Source organism: Amphibalanus amphitrite, unplaced genomic scaffold (assembly GCF_019059575.1).
Source record: "Amphibalanus amphitrite isolate SeventyFive unplaced genomic scaffold, NRLGWU_Aamphi_draft 001472F_arrow, whole genome shotgun sequence".
NCBI lineage: Eukaryota > Metazoa > Arthropoda > Thecostraca > Balanomorpha > Balanidae > Amphibalanus > Amphibalanus amphitrite.
In genome coordinates, this window is record NW_024882965.1 from 54,541 (window position 1) to 71,888 (window position 17,348).

The 17,348-nt window shown below is 54.0% G+C and overlaps 1 protein-coding gene across 7 annotated transcripts in view; it reads right to left on the bottom strand.

Annotated features, from left to right (window-relative positions):
• LOC122373284 overlaps positions 1-17,348 on the bottom strand; it is a 111,048-nt gene that overhangs the window by 13,067 nt on the left and 80,633 nt on the right. For 4 of the 7 annotated variants that reach the window (XM_043351204.1, XM_043351206.1, XM_043351205.1 and 1 more), the window contains exon 2: positions 10,175-10,284. In XM_043351204.1, the coding sequence (XP_043207139.1) occupies positions 10,175-10,284 (110 nt within the window). Of the gene's footprint in view, positions 1-10,072; positions 10,285-17,348 lie in introns of all 7 variants that reach the window. The other 3 variants (XM_043351207.1, XM_043351208.1, XM_043351209.1) reach the window with 1 other exon arrangement.

The following is a 17,348-nucleotide window of genomic DNA, read 5'->3' on the forward strand; positions in this document are numbered from 1 at the left end:
ATTACTGAATTGATATTTCGACCAACAGGTCTTCTTCAGAATAAGACAATGTACACAATTGTACGAGAACGAGAATACAATAATTGATGCAGCAGACTTATTCCCGCGGTTTTCAAATTCAAAAATTAGCGCGGTTTATCTCGCGCTCATAAAACAGTGGTACAACCTTTTTAACAACTTCAAAATATCACAGAATATGCATGAAAACACATCGCTTGACACATCGAGTTCAAAGGTCAACACTCTAAAGTCAAAGGTCAAAGCACTAGGTTCAAATGCCAGACAAGAAGGTCGAGTTCAAGGTTAGAGTTTAACGTATCCATGACCATCAAGGTCAAATATACCTAGTATAGTATGTTTTGACCTTGATGGTCATGGATACGTTGAACTCTAACCTTGAACTCGACCTTCTTGTCTGGCATTTGAACCTAGTGCTTTGACCTTTGACTTTAGAGTGTTGACCTTTGAACTCGATGTGTCAAGCGATGTGTTTTCATGCATATTCTGTGATATTTTGAAGTTGTTAAAAAGGTTGTACCACTGTTTTATGAGCGCGAGATAAACCGCGCTAATTTTTGAATTTGAAAACCGCGGGAATAAGTCTGCTGCATCAATTATTGTATTCTCGTTCTCGTACAATTGTGTACATTGTCTTATTCTGAAGAAGACCTGTTGGTCGAAATATCAATACAGTAATATTTGGCTATTCAAATAATTTTTAAATGTCGAGGAGAGGTCATTTTTTCATATATTTTCTCTCTCTAAAGTTGGATCAAAGTGATCGGTGATCGGTATTCAAGTGATCGGTAACCTCGACTGCCAACAAGCCCTTTCACGAGCACGTCAAATTAAAATATGCAACGTATTGCTTTTGACTATAAGACACTTCATAGGTATATTGCAAATAGGGTGAATATAGGACAGACATGGACACACATGTAAGAGGAAATCCCCCAGCAAAGGCAGTAGCGGCGGAACACCTTCAATTGAGGGGGAGGGGGGCACTGACGACTTTTGGTCCCGCTCTTTCTATGTAACGCCCATAGGGCTAATGTTGAAATGCCAAAATCATAGGGTGGCACGGTGCCCCGGTGCCCTCCCCGTTCCGCCGCCTATGAGCAAAGGCCGCTTCATGGACTACTCCATATTAGACTCCTCCGTAATGCTGTAATCTATGGCCGCTTAAATAAAAGCCCAAATTATAAAGTAGACCAAAGATGTGGGTATGAATGACTAGCTACTGCTGAATATTCAGTTTCCCTGCCGCAAATGGCAAAATCAGTTGAAGCAAATCCCAAGGGCATGCATGAGCATCAGACCAGTTCATGCACGACATGGTCACTGAGGGATTGCAAAGATGGCAGATAGGTCAGCATTTATATGCTTTGAATAACAACTACCGCAAAGCCATTTATCAATATCCACTAAATTTCCCCGAATTGCTATTACTGTTCGGCCTATTACGGTGCAATTCAACGATCCAGCCACATAAACACGAACGTAAAGCGCTCCTCCTTGCATAGCGATCATTTCATGTGACCGCTGCAAAACATGCCACGCTTTTAGCATTCCACCACAGGGGTGATTTGAAATCGGCGCCAATAGAACAACTGTTGGCAGCCACGCCTCTGTGGGGGTCCGTAATAAAGCACGGCTATCGCGCACCGGTATAGACGGTCATACATTATGCAGTAGGACCGGTGGTGGAAGACGGACGCGGTGCCATGCGCGCCGGCCGGCTGCTCGGCCCCCGATATGGGCGTCTGTCGGTGAGGGCCGACCGATCAGATCGGCGGCACGTGACCGGCCCGGGCCGACCGCCATTCACCGACATTACATCACCAACACGGCCATCAGCCACCTACTCGAACACCGCAGATTTGCATTCGGCAGACTCCGCCCAAGCGTGGTATGTTGTGCTTGCATGCATGATCGCAGCTGCGATCATCACGTCACGACCAAGACGGATGCGATTAAGCCGGTTTGTAGCTATGCGCAAAAATGGTGTCCGGCTACCGCGTGCTATGACCTTGTTTACACCCACGGTTAAACAGCGATCCTGGCTGATCGCATTGCCGTGACATGTCAGCTCGGCGAGCCGAAAAAACTGCCACTCCCACCCTCACCTGCTGTGCACGAGCCCACGAAGGCACTGCCACTCTGAGAGCCGAACTGAGAATCCGCGCAGTCGCCGCCGCCATGCTAATTGCAGTGCGATCGCTTACGCTCACTGAAGGGTTTGTTTGAATTATGTCAATAAATATGAACTGTTTTCAATGACAACTTTGCCCAGTCATAGACAGAAGCCAGCCAGTCAAGAAATATAGCACTGTCATGACCTCTGACCTGGGTCGCATAGCGGTCAGCGGTGGACTCATCAGGGTCAGCACGATCTTTAGTGCATCTGCACAATCAACGCTGGAAATTGCCGGCAGCTGCCATTAAATTCATGTACGGGGCTCATTCTCACCCCCTTCAAATAAGGAATACAAGCAAAATGCTTCACCTGCCACCTTATGATTCGAATGATTAATGCCATATCCGAGATTTGGGGACTGCAGCGGGCATGAACCTCGGTCTGAAGCTACCTCATTCGCTAACCCCGATTGGGCAGTTGAATTATCTTGACGGTGATTGATTGGACAGTGGATAACTTACGAGAAAAGTCTAACTGGGGTAATTTGTTACGGCTTCTGAACGGTTGTCTCCATCCAGTCACCTAATATTAGGTATAACAGTGTTCTGAATGCCTATCAAAATCCATAAGAAAAAAAAAACAGAGCAAAGTGCGGGCGTTGTAAGGCACTGGGTCGCTGATCGGCATCTGCAAGCCATGGCGTCACGGCCCCAGTCATGGCGTCACTGGTCGGTGGTCAGCGAGCATATACCCGAGCGGCGGCGCCGGTACGGTCACCTCATCACCTGAGGCGTCCTTCTCGCGGAGAAACCGCAGCGCCCCGCCGGAGCCGGGGTCGCCGGAATCGGCTCTCTTCTCCCCGTTTCCCCGGGGAGCCGGTTCCACTCAGCTATCTGGCAGCCATGGTCCGTGAAGCCAGGGAGATGCAGAATTGCCTAAGGAATCTGCAGAGCGAAACCACTCTGTAGAGCGAAGATAGAGCGAGAACAGTTCTGCTTGCAGAGCCTGAGAGGAGCTCAGAACTGCTAACGAAAATGGAAAATTCAGGACCAATTCGAGCTACACCTGCATCCTCTCAGATGCGAACAGATCGGAATCCAGTTTTGGAAGGTGCCGCTTGAATTGTTGTGCAGATATATGACCTGCCACCCGTGAATGAGGCAAAAACCAATAATTTTAGAGATATGATAGACGTGATTTAGATAGCTCGCAGGAGAAAAGTAGGTATCTTATTTTGGAACCATGCCTATGGGAATTTGCTGAAGCAATATTGAAGCAAAATATTCTGAGACGATATCAACCACCAATCTGTCCTCAAGCACAGTTGACTTGACCTCAGGCAATGGTCATGAGACAGCTCTTCCCTGGTGCGGCAGACAACAGCCAGAACAAGTCACTTGGTGCAAAACAACAAACAAGGGCGGTGGCGGTTCAGTGGACAGATCGGGGGCTATCTAGCACCCAATCCTGTGATCAGTTGGAACGAAACTAGCTTAGTTATGCATACCGGAGTCCTTACTTATGGCTATCGTTTTAAATTTAAGATATAAAAAAGTTTTTCTCTCTAAAATTTCAAATGAAATAGTCTTTCAATGCTTATACCTGGCGTGGGAAAAAATGCCTTACAAATTTGAAAAACGTAGAAAATTAGCAGAAAGAAAGCGCTTCCTTTTTTATACAAGTGAGCGCTTTCAAAACCTGATCAGCGAAAGTCCCGACCCCTACTCACCATCCCTGCCACCGGTAGCCATGGCGGTGGCGGCTCTACTGATGAGCGAACAACCCGACTCGGAGGAACGGCAGACCAACAGGCCCACGGTACAGTGCCAGCAAACCAGCAGGCCTACGGTCTAATATCGGCAGACCAACAGGACCAGGCAGAAGTGCCAGAAGACCAATAGGGCCAGGCAGCAGTGCCAGCAGACCCTCGGTGCGGTGCCGGTAGACCAACAGGTTCACAGTGGGGTGGGTGTCAGCAGACCGCAGACCCTCTGTGAAGTGCCGGCAGACCACGCCCGTGGTGCGACAGCCGCCGGGGACAGGTGGCCACTGACGGACGTCTCGCCGGGGCCGCGGTCGCCGGCTCCGCTCGATGATGCACAGATTCCTCCGCCGCCGCCGAAGACAAGCGCGTACGCGGAGCGGAGGCGGGGCGCGGCGACTCATCGGCCCCGATGACGCCAGTTTCGACCAATGGCAGGCCGCGGTGCGACGCACTGATATAACGCCCGATGACCTAATAACCCCTCCGGGCGGGTTTACGGCAGCCGCTCTTGTGTATGAGGAAGACGAGGGGGAGGGGCGGGGACACAAGCCCTCCAGACATGGTGGTGCAACGTCGGCCTCGTGCCAAAGGCTGTGGTAGACGGAGACCACACAGCTCTGACGACAAACGACGAGCAACAGTCCTGGTCAACAGTAGTGGTCACCACCGAAAACAGAACAAGTCACCAACGGAAACAGAGCGGTGGGCGGGTGGGCTGACTAAAGCGGGCGCACCTCCCAGCGAACTGCCGGTGACCGGAAGAGGGGCCGAGAGTCACCCCGCTACGAGGAAGTGCGCGATGCTTGTGTGCTCTGAGTGACCAAAGGGCAAAGAATATACAACATGTCCAGCATCTTCAAATACTCTGAGCTATACAGTACACATGCTGGCTAGAACGAACTGCCGTAAAACATAAACATTTCAGCGTTCTGCTGACATAGTTACCATGCATACATACATACGTAAACGAGCCGCAAATGAAACAGCTCGACACGAGTACGTAGCGTTACTCGGTATGACGGGATCACATTTCCGGAATGCGGCGCGGGCAGCTAGCCGTGGTCGGCGCAGAGTTGCCCTATCCGTCCATCGCTTCAGCCCGCTTAGGCAGCATAGATGTCGGTCCGACAGACTGACAGGTTGGTCAGCGCCCACGCGGAGGGGGTCCGCGCACGCGGCGGAAATATCGGCACCCCTTCCATGTCCCTGATGTCACGAGCCACCGCAGGGGGCCAAAACAGGCAGACCATCGGCGAAAAAGGGCAAAAAGTACCGGCTGATTGGCTCGATGGTGGTTTCTTAGGAAATGGGTAAAGGTCCCACACCTGTCCAGGATAGCTCGATAGAATGGCGTCGTTGCGCTCTTCAGCAAACCCTGGCTATCCACCTGGCGTGTTCAGGTGGTAGATATCAGTGCAGACACCAGGCACTGGGTGTCAAACGTGGTACAGCGACAAAGAAAAATACCTTTTTAAACAACACTCTAGGCGCGGCGCGTGGGCTGAACACGTAACATCCGGCCATCTCCGAGATACATTTACAACACGGACGCACACAAAGCTCATGGTCATAAGCGAGAACAGCTTCGCCGGCTGTCCCATCATCACGATGTATGCCATCATGAGCTTGTCAGACACATAATGCTCGTCTCGCACTGGTCGACCACGCTCCGCAGTCATCTCAACTCTGATCTCCAGCCGCCACAGCCATCTACACATCTTGGCCGGCTTAATCGGTTCCGGAATACAATGGTTTACCCAGCTGGGGCCCGGCCCTGCCCCGCCAGACTGACTGGCTGGCTGGCTGTGAAGGGGTCTTATCTGCCCGGCCTATACGAGACGGGTGGGGTCATACCTGCTCAATGCTCGCTCAGGGTCGACTGACTGGCGCTCTGTATTATCTAGGTGAAAAAGTTATGATGCGGGTGGGGTCCATCAGGTCCAGGGTCGAACTTGTAAGTAGTTGTAGGTGGTGCTGTCGGACTGTAACTGGTGGGTGAAGTCTAAGCGGTCGAGAGCAGAACTGAAAATGAGCGAGGTCTAACGAGTTCAAAAAGTGACACTGGCAACAACTGGTGACAACTGGCGACGTCAACGTTAAAAGGCCACCGCTGCAAGTGCATATGGTCGCACTCGCAGTGTCCTTAGAAACGTGTATCTTCAGCTTCCGCGTCTTGTCAAGGCAGCGCCACGAGGCGAGGAAGTGAATTCCGACAATGGAAGCCAGCGGTGACGTGAATCCCAGTTCATGTCAGACGAACCTTGTCAACTACAGATTACAGCTATTGGGGGTTTGTGGCCGGTGGCAAAACGCATCGTAAAATAACCACAGCCGTGAGCCGGCAAGGTGAATGGCACGGCTTTTGCTGTCCTTGGTTAAGCAGATACATAACCTTCTACCGGCCACACCTTTATAAATACGTCAGTGAGAAAGGACTCGATGGAAGGCCTCCAAAAGAACGGCTGTGGACGCCACCGCCACCCAATGGCCCATGTCCAAGGACCAAGGTGTTGCAGACATACGGTCTATAACGGAAGCCCGACAATGCCCCTGTCTAATTCGGGCGAGCGAGTTCCCTGCGTGCGTACGCACTCTGTTCGGAGCGCGTCTACTCTCCGAACAGGCCGCATCATCCCGTGTGTGGGCGGCAGATGACGTGAGATGACGTTACAAACATAACCAGGAGTCATCACCGCTGCGCCGGCTATCAGACGGTGCCGCGGCGGCACGAGCTCACTGGTGCGTGAGGAAGTCGTGGCTCACGGTCCACTCGAACGAGCGTTGACTGGCCGTGGCGCACTGGAGTGTCCGCCCACGCACTGTGACCAAACCGGCCCCCGCTTCCCAGAAGGACCTGGTCGAGTGCCATGTTTGCGCCGTCGCTACTACCTTTACGATACGCTTTTATGGCGTTAGTCTCAAGCACGCATACTTTACATAAGCGCTTGTTCTGGAGTCAGACTGAAGTCATGAGCTTGTGACTTCACAAGGTGATCCATACAATGTCATATAATGATGCCATGTCATGACGTAGCATCAATAATTCACCCGCTACACCGATATCAGCTGGTCATGTGAGTTGATTCAACTTATTACGATAGCTTCTTGACTGAATACCAGTGCTCGTGTCATGCGCCCACACATTTACAGCGCCTCGAGAAGTGTCGAGACAATCTGCACGTTTGTTGGAATCCGGAAAACAATTCAATATGGATCTCATGCGATTTCAACCATTCGCCTAAACCTGGCATCGCGCGATCTTCAGCCAAAATGTCTGAAGGTATGTTCGACTTACAAGGAATATTTTCGTTTAGCTAACATGAAAAATTGGTCAGCAAGGACTTATGTTCACAGACAATGGAACGATGTCAGCTGACAGTCATCAGTCTAAACAATATTAAAGCTCACAATAACAAGATTTCAAGGTAATCGGAAGCCATCTTGAGACAAAAAATCAGCCTTAGCCGACATAATTTGCTTTATCCTCACTACCTGTATGAAAATAAAGTGACTCCGATATGCTAACTCGGTAAACAATAGGGAACATTTTGCTGGAAAGGAATATTGCATCGTATTGCACAAGTGGATTTACTTAACAGACGCTGCTAGTGCTACGCTAATTCATTATTTTTTCCCTGCTCCCATTGTTCTGTTTAAGAGAACACGGATTAGGACTGACTCGTCACAGACTGACGTTGATTTACAGTCGTGCTGCCGTAGCGCCCGTGGACAGTGCCATACTGCGGGACCATTTGGTCTGGACCGTCAGATTCGGACACTCCGTGAGAGGTGTGACCTTGATCTGGCCAGGCTGACGGCTCGGAAATTGATGGCTGCGCGCTGGAACAGAGGTGGGAGTGGCGAAACAACCGTGGGACAGCGTTGAGAGTGGGACAGCAGTCAGCAGTGTAGCAACGGAGGGACAATGGGACAAGTGGGACAGTAGGACGACAAGCTGCGTTTGGATCGGGACAGCGGCGAAACAGCAGGCCAGAAATCGGCCCAAAGACGCTGACTGACACACACCCCATAGTAGACGGAAGCCACATAGGCAGGGCTAATAGCCATACGCCAAAGCAGCGGTAAGGTAGCGAGTTGATGGCACCCAACCTAACTTCAGCCGTCATTTAATATTTACCCGACAACAACAGCAAAAGCGAGACCACAGAGAGCCCACTGCTGCTCCAATTGGGATGGGGTGAACAGCGTGTGCACTGTGCACGGCCCGGTCGGATATTTGGGCAGTTGTCGAGATTGACCGGCCGGGCTTGGAGGCAGTAGACATATCTCAGCCGGGGTCACAGCCAGAGGTCAGGTCGAGTCAAGGCAGGACTCAGGACGCCGTGCTGACTGGACAGCGCGGGCGGGCCGGCGCAGTCATCAGATAGCCCTGTGCCTCCTAACAGACCGCCTATCGGTCCACCACTGCCGGCTCGCCCTCGCCCTGAGTCGCTCATTGAATTGCAGCCGGGCGGCGGCCGGCCAGCGCATAAACAAGCCGAGCTGCACAGCGAAAGCGGTTGACCCTGCTGTCGGCTGCCGCCCAGCCCACAAACTGCCCTGCCCCGCCTTTGCCCGGGATAAGGGGCGGACTCCACCCATTTTGCCCGCTCCCCGCCCTGAGCAGAGGACAGGTCTCTACCCAATCTGACCGCTCCGTCCTCTCCCCCTGGCTCTCCGCGACCAGAAAGGATCAAACGACTGAAACGTCTATACAACATCGAGTTTAAGAAGACCCGTAAGGACCAGGGGCTTGCTATCTTGTTGATGCACTGAAAATTGCTCACAAGGAAGCGCTTTTCCATAAACTAGCACTACGCATGCAAGATTTATATCAAAACATTTCATAAGCATCCCAAACAGCGATGAAAATCTGCGATACGCGTTGCTCCATTGCATATAAAAGTTGCATATAACATGAACAGCGCTAGTTTCGCCACCCACCAGTGCGGCACGTGACAAAACACGAGGACAGAACAGTCTGGACTGCCCCCTCCAAACAAACTTCACGGAATGAGAGGGGAGGGGTAGAAGACCGGTCGTCTCTAGCCAAACGGGCTAACGCCTGTGCCATCAGCACCCAAACCGGCCCGGGCTGCACACAACCTCGCACGACTGCAGTGTTCCCAGTGAACCCAGCGAATGCGCGCAGTTGTGTTCCCTAGGAGGTCTGTGACGCAAAAACAGCTCACCTTGGCACACGGGGTGATTGACACAACTCTGACCTGTTGAGCCACTGATGACGTCACAGGTCACGGAGACGTCATCACCGCTCTGTTGCCGAGCGAAGACCAACAACGTGAGCTTTTCTTCCGTCTACCCCTCTGTCACACACTGCAGCAAGTGGAGCTGCTCAAACTCGTTTCTCACCTACCGCCAAGCTAAACCGCCTCAAGTTAAACACTAAACCTGAAGCTAATCGCTAAGTCCTGCACTCAGTCCAAGCGTTTAGCCACCTACGTCACCCCTTAGTGGCTCGGCAACTGAGAGCCATTGCGTCAATCTCGTGTCGGGGTTGCAGGAGAGCGGTGAGGCGTGGCCAAATAGGATGCCGGCGCGTGTGTCGGTGTGTGTGTGTGTGTCTATCTGAGTACGGGACGGTCTACCGACAGCGTCAGCGACAACGGACGGCAGGCGCCACAACAGACGACCGAGAGAGGCGACAGACAGAGAGAGAGGAGGCGGCTGTCAGCGGTGAGAGAGGGAGAGTGACGCACTGACCGTGATTTCCGTAATCATCAAACGGGGCCGACCGCGGCGAAACAGCGACAGACAGACACAGGCAGCCGGACAGATCATAGACTGACAGAAACAGATGGATGGAAATATGACGTACAGGCGTCATGATGCAATGATCACAACAAGACAAACAACAAATCAGGACCGTTTAAGCCTTTGACCGTTCAAAGGAAAGGCTGCAACGTAGCAGGTCAGACACTTAAACGACATAAACGACGAACGACTAGGGAGCTACAAAAAATGAACAGCAAAAACCGGGCGACAGATAGACGAAAAGAGAAAAAGAAATAAGAAGGGGAGAGTGAAGAAGCGGAGTGAGCCGATGCCACGAGTCGGACGATTCGGAGGAGACAGCGGGTGAGCGGGGCGTGTGAGCGGGGTCGGCGGGGTCACACCCGGCGGGGTCGCGCGCCGTCCGAGTTAGGTATTACCTGGGCGACGTTAGCCGGGCGACGGTGGTGAGCACACATGCAGCCAGGGCGGCCCTTGGTGGTGGCATGCGAGGTCACGAGGTCACGGGATCACGGCCTTACTCTGCGACTTGGACGGGTACAGGTCCATGGCGTGGAAGAGGCCGATGACCCGGTCATAGGTCAGGCGGCGGCGCGGGTCGGTGGCGCTCCTCCATACCGACCACAGCTCCCTGCGGACACAGAGGGGCGGAGCGGGTCAGACACTGATGGGGCCGAGTGTGGGATACAGGATGTGCGGGAGCCGCGATCATAGCTCCACAATGGCATGTGGTCGGAAATGGACATTGCAGTAACGGACATCACGGTGTTTTGCAGCTGATAGCACCTAGACACTTGGCTACCACAAGGGAGAACAGCTGACCGCGTCATTCAGGCGCTGATTCAGACATTCATCAAATAAGAATTACAGGTGAGGTGATATCCAGATTCCAGGGACCTCTCCGGTTGTTGTGACACTGACAACATCAATCAAGTCTAACCAGCCCTCCCCCACTCCGCTCCAGCCGACATCCCTCTCCGCCCTGGCGTGCTCCCGTGACGCCTGTGCCGTCACCAGGCGTCACCCGGCGCGTCCATCGTCACGGCAGAGCGAGCGGAACGTCAACACCCTGCACGAGTGCCATCCAGCACGACCGCGAGCGAGACGGCCGCCAAACGGAGCCGCGACATGGCACTGATGGAAACTGATGGTCCCTGGCGTGAGACGCCGAGCCACGTCATCGGGATGTGGCCCTGGATTTGGATACCCGTAGATTGAAAGCCATCAATCAATGTGGCATGCTTGTGGATATGTGAAGAATTGGCAGCGACAGTATTTGTGTTAGAAGTTCAGTATCGGTGAACCATGAATGGTTGGTAAACGAACTCGCGACAGCCCTCGACAGAGAATCGCAGCCAAAAGGAAGAAATTTGTTTCTTTTTCATCCAAAGTTAACGCCATATGAATAAACCGTAACATAATCAGTCTTTGAGGCGACTGCCGGCCGCTTCCGTCACTGCACCGCCCGGCTCGCATGTGAACGACCCGACCCAAGGAGACACCACCGGACGGCGGCGGCTGCTGCGCGGCGCTCGCCCGTGACACGGTGAGATCACGAGCGACCACTCGAATATCGCCGCCAGCGACGGGAGGTGGCAGATTCCGCGCTGACACCGCGCCGGCGTCCGGTTACAGAGACGTGCGAGACGAAGCGCTGCTTGCGTCAGTGCGGTGACCGAATGTGGAGACGTCAGCCACCTCCCGTGCGTCGCACCGCCCTGCAGATAGCGCAGCAGCCGGTCCTCCCGTCAGACCACCGCCGCTGGACCGGAGGGGAGACAGCGCGGCGCACTGAGAACAGGTGGTACGGACAGGTGTGTCACGTATCACTTATACGCAGCTCCCGTCACTGCACGCCCTCATCAGGCGATCAGACACAATGGATGGCCAAGATGACGCAACCTGACAGCGCTTCGCGTCTCGATCCGGAAGAAATTACCACCAAGATTTGTCTGTTCCTCGGTGCGTAGGCAGAAAGGGGTCAGGTAAACGTTGCTTCTCATTCACAAGACTCCATCAGGTGATGTTACGCCACACAACCTTGCGTCACGACTTGCCTCTAAAGCTTTTACGGCATCCAAACTGCGTTTAACATTTCATTGACGTGCAGCTTGGCAAAGGCGGAGACCGCCACGGCCGGAGACGGGTCGGCGCCGCTGCGGCCGGCGATCTCAGTGGTCGGCGATCGCGGTATGATCGGGGTCCGTGATTGATGTTCGGCGGCAGTCTACCTGTAGTTTGCGTCACACGGCAGCCGGCAGCGCCCTGCGTTCCAGGGAGCGCCGCAGCATTCAGCCGCGACTGACAGTTACGTGGCGTCCCAGAAAGGTGAGACGCGCTCGGTCGCAGAAAACGGCGCTGTTAGCGCGCGAAGAACCGCGCAGGCGGTCTTCGTAAGCGGAGAGAAAGGTGTTCAGGATAGCTGGGTACATATTCCCTTACACTGCTGAATGCAGTGGCCTCCATTGATTCCCTCTTGCCTGGGACCATGCGTATTGCGTATGGGTTTGCCGTGACAGTTTTTTGGCATACGTTCACCTAGTCGGCGATTCGTGCACCATCCCAGCATACCTGGCCAGATCACCGTGCGGACAGTGTCTTCCGAAGCCGGAACTCGTGCTGACAAGCATGTGATTCCATCTACGATGGGAAGTTGTAAAACGTTCTCAAAACTCATAGAGCTAGTTGCGAACAATACCAAATATGCGGTATGGAACCTTGGTGTTCTCAAAACTCGACAGCTGGATTACAAACTGCTAGATTTCCTGGACCTGCCACTGAAGTCCAGAACGAGCACAGTGTTCGACCTCGCCGAGTACGAGTTTGAGCGTTTCCCCGGAACTGGCACATGGACGGTGCGTTGCGGTTCGGAGCGGTGCAGCCCGGCCCTTGCTCGGGGCAGCGTGGCAGGGGTGTGGGGAGGTCGCCGATCGGCCGCAACTGGAACACCCTGGCGGCGGCGACAGATCTCGGCGGCCGCACCGGGAACCGAGCCGCCGCCGGCGACCGCAAACGCCGCCGCCGCCACCGCCGGCTCCCGCGGCAGACAGAATGAATGAACCGGCGGCGGCGGCGGCGGCACTGCTGCGGCCACCGCCGGGAGGAGCGGGCCGCGGCAGGGTAGAGGTCGTCCGGACGTCCCGACCGCACTTCCCCCGGCCAACTCCCTCCACCGCGCAGCCGATGATGATGAGACACAGAGCCAGATGGCGCTGCGGTCTTCTCTGTTGACCCATGACCTCACCCCTGCACGTGCATCAGTGCCGTTCAATTACTGCTGCCGCGGCCGGTGCGGTTTTCTCTGTTGACATTACATCACGCGGTCTGGGGCACAGCGCAGCCGGCGGTCGGCAGCACCAGCCAGCGCGGTTTCCGATTGTCCGCGATGATGACGAGAGGAGGCCACCCCGCCCCTGGCCCCCTGGGACGACGTGAGGACAGCCAGGCCCCCGCTGCGAGAGCGCGTGCCAAGCCACCGCAAGTCGGGTGCCGATGACGCGATGACGTGATGACCCCTTCCCTCCTATCTTGTGCTTCACAAGAGGCGAAGACACCTCCCTCTCCTTTCTGGGACATCGGGGGACGTAGTTGTGCCCACTATCTGTCTAGCGACAGGAGAGCTTTCTCGCTCAGAAGACGCGGTCTCGTGCAGGCCACGTGATAGTCTGAAGTCACCCAGCTCCGCAACTGGTTCAGAGCGCGGTGCTCAACACGGACCAGCCTCGGATGGATCCGGGACGGCTCAGGTTATATCCTGGACTGCTTCCCTCTAATCCGCACTGAGATCAGCTGATATTATGGATGTCCATGTCACCAGCAAACAATCGCCGTGTTAAGAGCGGCTTCTGCCTTCCTAAGTAGACGTAATTACACAGTTCGTCGTAACTACACATCAGCAGCCCAAGTCGACCACTCTAGCGAGAATGACAACGATCTGTAAGATACCGAGTCCGTTACAAATGCCGCGGTGAAATGTGAGAGAAGACCAGCTGTGTCAGCCTACTTTACGCCAGCCTGACTATATGCCACACATTATATCCTCCACCAGACGCCGCGGGGCTCCACAAACCTTTTGTGACAACAGGTAAACATGACGAGCCGAAAAGATACCGAGGATCAAAAACTGTGCTGACATCGTAGGAAAAGCCCTAAGATAAACGTGTGCAACACCCGCAGATTGGGAAAGTCCGTGCGCTCACTCTCCTCGCGCATGGAAGCGCACGCCACTATCCATCAATGACTACAAGCAAAGTCGCGTTCACCGACACTGACAACGTCAAAGAAAACAAAAAAGCGTCATCATCCAGCATCATCTTACATAACACAGAGGATAACACAGAGATTAGTGTTCGCGGGTAGTATCACTAGGGACTTTTCGTAGAATGCTACCTGAACACTAAGGTAAGTTTTGGATTTAAGCACCGATGCTTTGGTACGTACCACCCACGTATCCTGAGCTGTTTGTAACATCACTCCTCTGAACCCGGATTTAAAACTCGCGCCAAGGAACCGTGAATATCGTCATAATTAGTTACGTTCACTGTGCGTAGCATTTGTGATGTGTTCGATACAGTACATACACAATGCATCTTCCGGCGAACCACGCGCCGCCGACTAATTATCTTGATGGCTCTCCATTCCCAAACATAGCTGCCACTCATTCATGCCCGTTGCTATGTCGGGCCAGAGCAGGGCTTCGGCTGGCGCCTGCCTGGCGTGCCGTCTTTCAGCACCGCAGCCCCCACGGCGACCACCGGGGCTCGCTACTGTCACGACGCCAGCCGTCATCAGCATGCCGCCAGCCGTCATCAGCGCTTCGGTGACCGTCATCAGCGAGCCCCCATCCGTCATCCGCCTGCCGTCATCCACCTTCCAGTCGATGCCGCCCAAGACGGCATCCGTCAACAGTAGTCACCAGCCAGGGCGGTCAGACCTCCGGGGTCGTCCACCGCAGTACAGTGCAGACTGCACAGTGTACAGGGGCCAGCCTCTGTGTGCATTGACGAAACCGGCAGCGAAGGCGGTCCTGCAGCCACCGCCGCATCAGCCGATCGCTTCACTCGATTGACAGTTTGACAGTGATTTTCTGGATTCCTGTCCGTCGGATGTCCGGTAGCGAACACGTGTTGTCTGGGTATTATTACCCCGAAAAGGACGGAACCAGCGAGCGTCACCGCCGCAGCTACGCGCCGCCGGAAGGCGCCGTACCCGCTGCGGGAACGTCAACAATGGGCCGCACCTCTGCGGCGACCACCAGCAAACCTCATCTGCAATCAGCTGCGCCCGATCGGGTCGGCTCAAAGACGGGGCTGAGGCGGCCGCAGATCCACCGCAGACGCGAGCTGCCGTGTCCGCGCCCAGCCTGCCATCGCAGCGCTTCTTTTGCTTCACTTGCTCTGGTCTCCCGACCAGCTGTTTGATCTGATCTCTTACACCCAGCCTGTCGACCTCAGAGACTCAAGCCGTTACTTTCGATGCCTATCTCTCGCACCGTCTCACCAACTTCCGAGTCCCGTCCTGACCTGCTCCGTTCATGTTAACCACACTAACCTCTTCCTGACCCACCCGTGGTCTGCCGCTGCCGTCTCTCGGAATTCCCACCCTACCCAGCGGTCTCGGTCCGCTCTTCAGGTGCGGTACTGGAGTGGTAGCGGACTGCCCGTCCGGTAGCGCATCCATAATGCATGGCACGCGACCCGGCCCTGCCAGAGAGCGTCTCTGCAGAGTGGACAGCGGGACGCGGCGGCGGCGGATGACGTGAGCGCCCGTCGCCGGCGGCGCAGGAGCCGGCACGGCGCCCGCCCGGAGAAAGCGGTGACGTCGGCCACTGGACAGCGCCGAGACAGCACCACCGGTTGTCCAACAGCTCCGCCGGAGGTCAGGGAACTGAGCGGATGCAGAAGGACGCTCACAGGAGTCACCAAAAGGTGTCGTGAGTGCGACACTCCGGCGCTTCGCCCTGGCCTAGCAGCGACCGTGAGCGATTGGGTGAACAGTGACGCTCTGACCGACCGAAGCGGCCACCTCACCGCGGATATATCGATCGGACTTTGACATGGCTAATGTCATCGGTGTGTGTTGTAAGCAAACGGTGATAGGGGCGTTGTCATTTTACGGAGAAAGGTCACGCGACAGTAAACCGCCTGCCGGCGGTTATTGGCGGATAAGGCCACACGGGCGTGCTGTGATAACGCCCAGCTCAACCGACAGCATTGGGCGGAACTGACCGCAACCTAAGCCGAGTTACTTTTTATGACTTACTTGAGGAAGGCATTAGGAGAAACAGGACGTGGTTTAGGAGAAAGAGCGTCAACAGCAGAGCTATTTATCGAAGAAGGCTTGTCCCCGAAAGGTCGGATAAGTTCCGCTATGACTTCGAAGATAGACTGTTCCTGACAAGTAAAACCACCATTCGCTAACTCGTCACTTGGGCGAGCGAATACCAGCAGTGAAAGGTTCATACTATCTGTGGTGCGGTTCGACCAATGTCAACTCGCCAACTGAACGCAGGCTTACAGGAATGGTGAAGGCTAGCACATCATCAGGTCACGTCAGAACGGAATACCATCTCATTGACGTACAGCGTCATTTTTAGTCCAGCGAACCGCATGGTGAAATGTGGCTTGCATTGTACCCAATGGTTTTTGACATGTGTCTGAGTCGAATGTAAGAATCCTTACACATGTTGAAGACGGCAGCCGCAGATGGACTTCCAGATAGCTTTGACAATGGTGGAGTGAAATGAAATACAGTTAACATGGGACAGAACTTCCAGAAAAAAAGCTGAAAACATTCTAAGGCTTTTAATTGTTCTCAGAAAACCTCACGAACTTGTTTCTACCCAACTCTAGCACAAATTCGTGAGTGGATCACCACAAAAATCGCGATCCAAGAGATCGCATGCCAGGCTGACAGGAGCGTACCTACGCGGCCATACTAAGCTGCACCATCCACTGTTCGTACTGACCAGCAGCATCTATTGAGCACAAATCATGCTCGTCATTTTACAAATCAGATGAATATGATCGTATATATGATGAGGCCCGGTATTTACGATCAGACTGCACCGAGCAGCCCTCCAGTTATCATCCCGCTGCCACAACGTTGAGATCACCATCGTTGCATAAACTCATGTTGTGTCCCACAATGCGCCAGCTGGACCAAAATAACGTTCGCTTTGACTTGCAGAGTGCCTCTATCAAACGCCGCTCACCATTTTTGGGGAGTGGCCCGGAAAAAGCGTGACATAAGACGGAAGCCGCTGCTGTGCAGGAGATTATATGACCAAGATGCAGCCAGAAGCCGACCGGGATCAAATGCTTTCCGGCGGGACAGATCGGCATGGTGATACCATCTCCGGAACGTAAAAATAATGACGCCCTGCCCACCTTGTCCACCAAAATACACATCCAGCCCTGCACCACTTCAGGACAGGAAACGGGTGGCTCCAGCACTCTGTGTGCTATACCTACTAGGAAGCAACGGATAGAACTCACGCAATATGGCTAAACAACTGAACTCACTGGCCACAGATAGGCAACTGGATGTCCTCTACTATCAGAAGCAACATAAAAGAAAGAACCTGGAAGAAGACTATGAAACGGATCAGACACAAAGGACATACGTTGGACAAGATAAGAAGTTAACAGAAAACCGCCTGCGTTGCCAAAATCGTCGACCCGACGCGTCGACTCG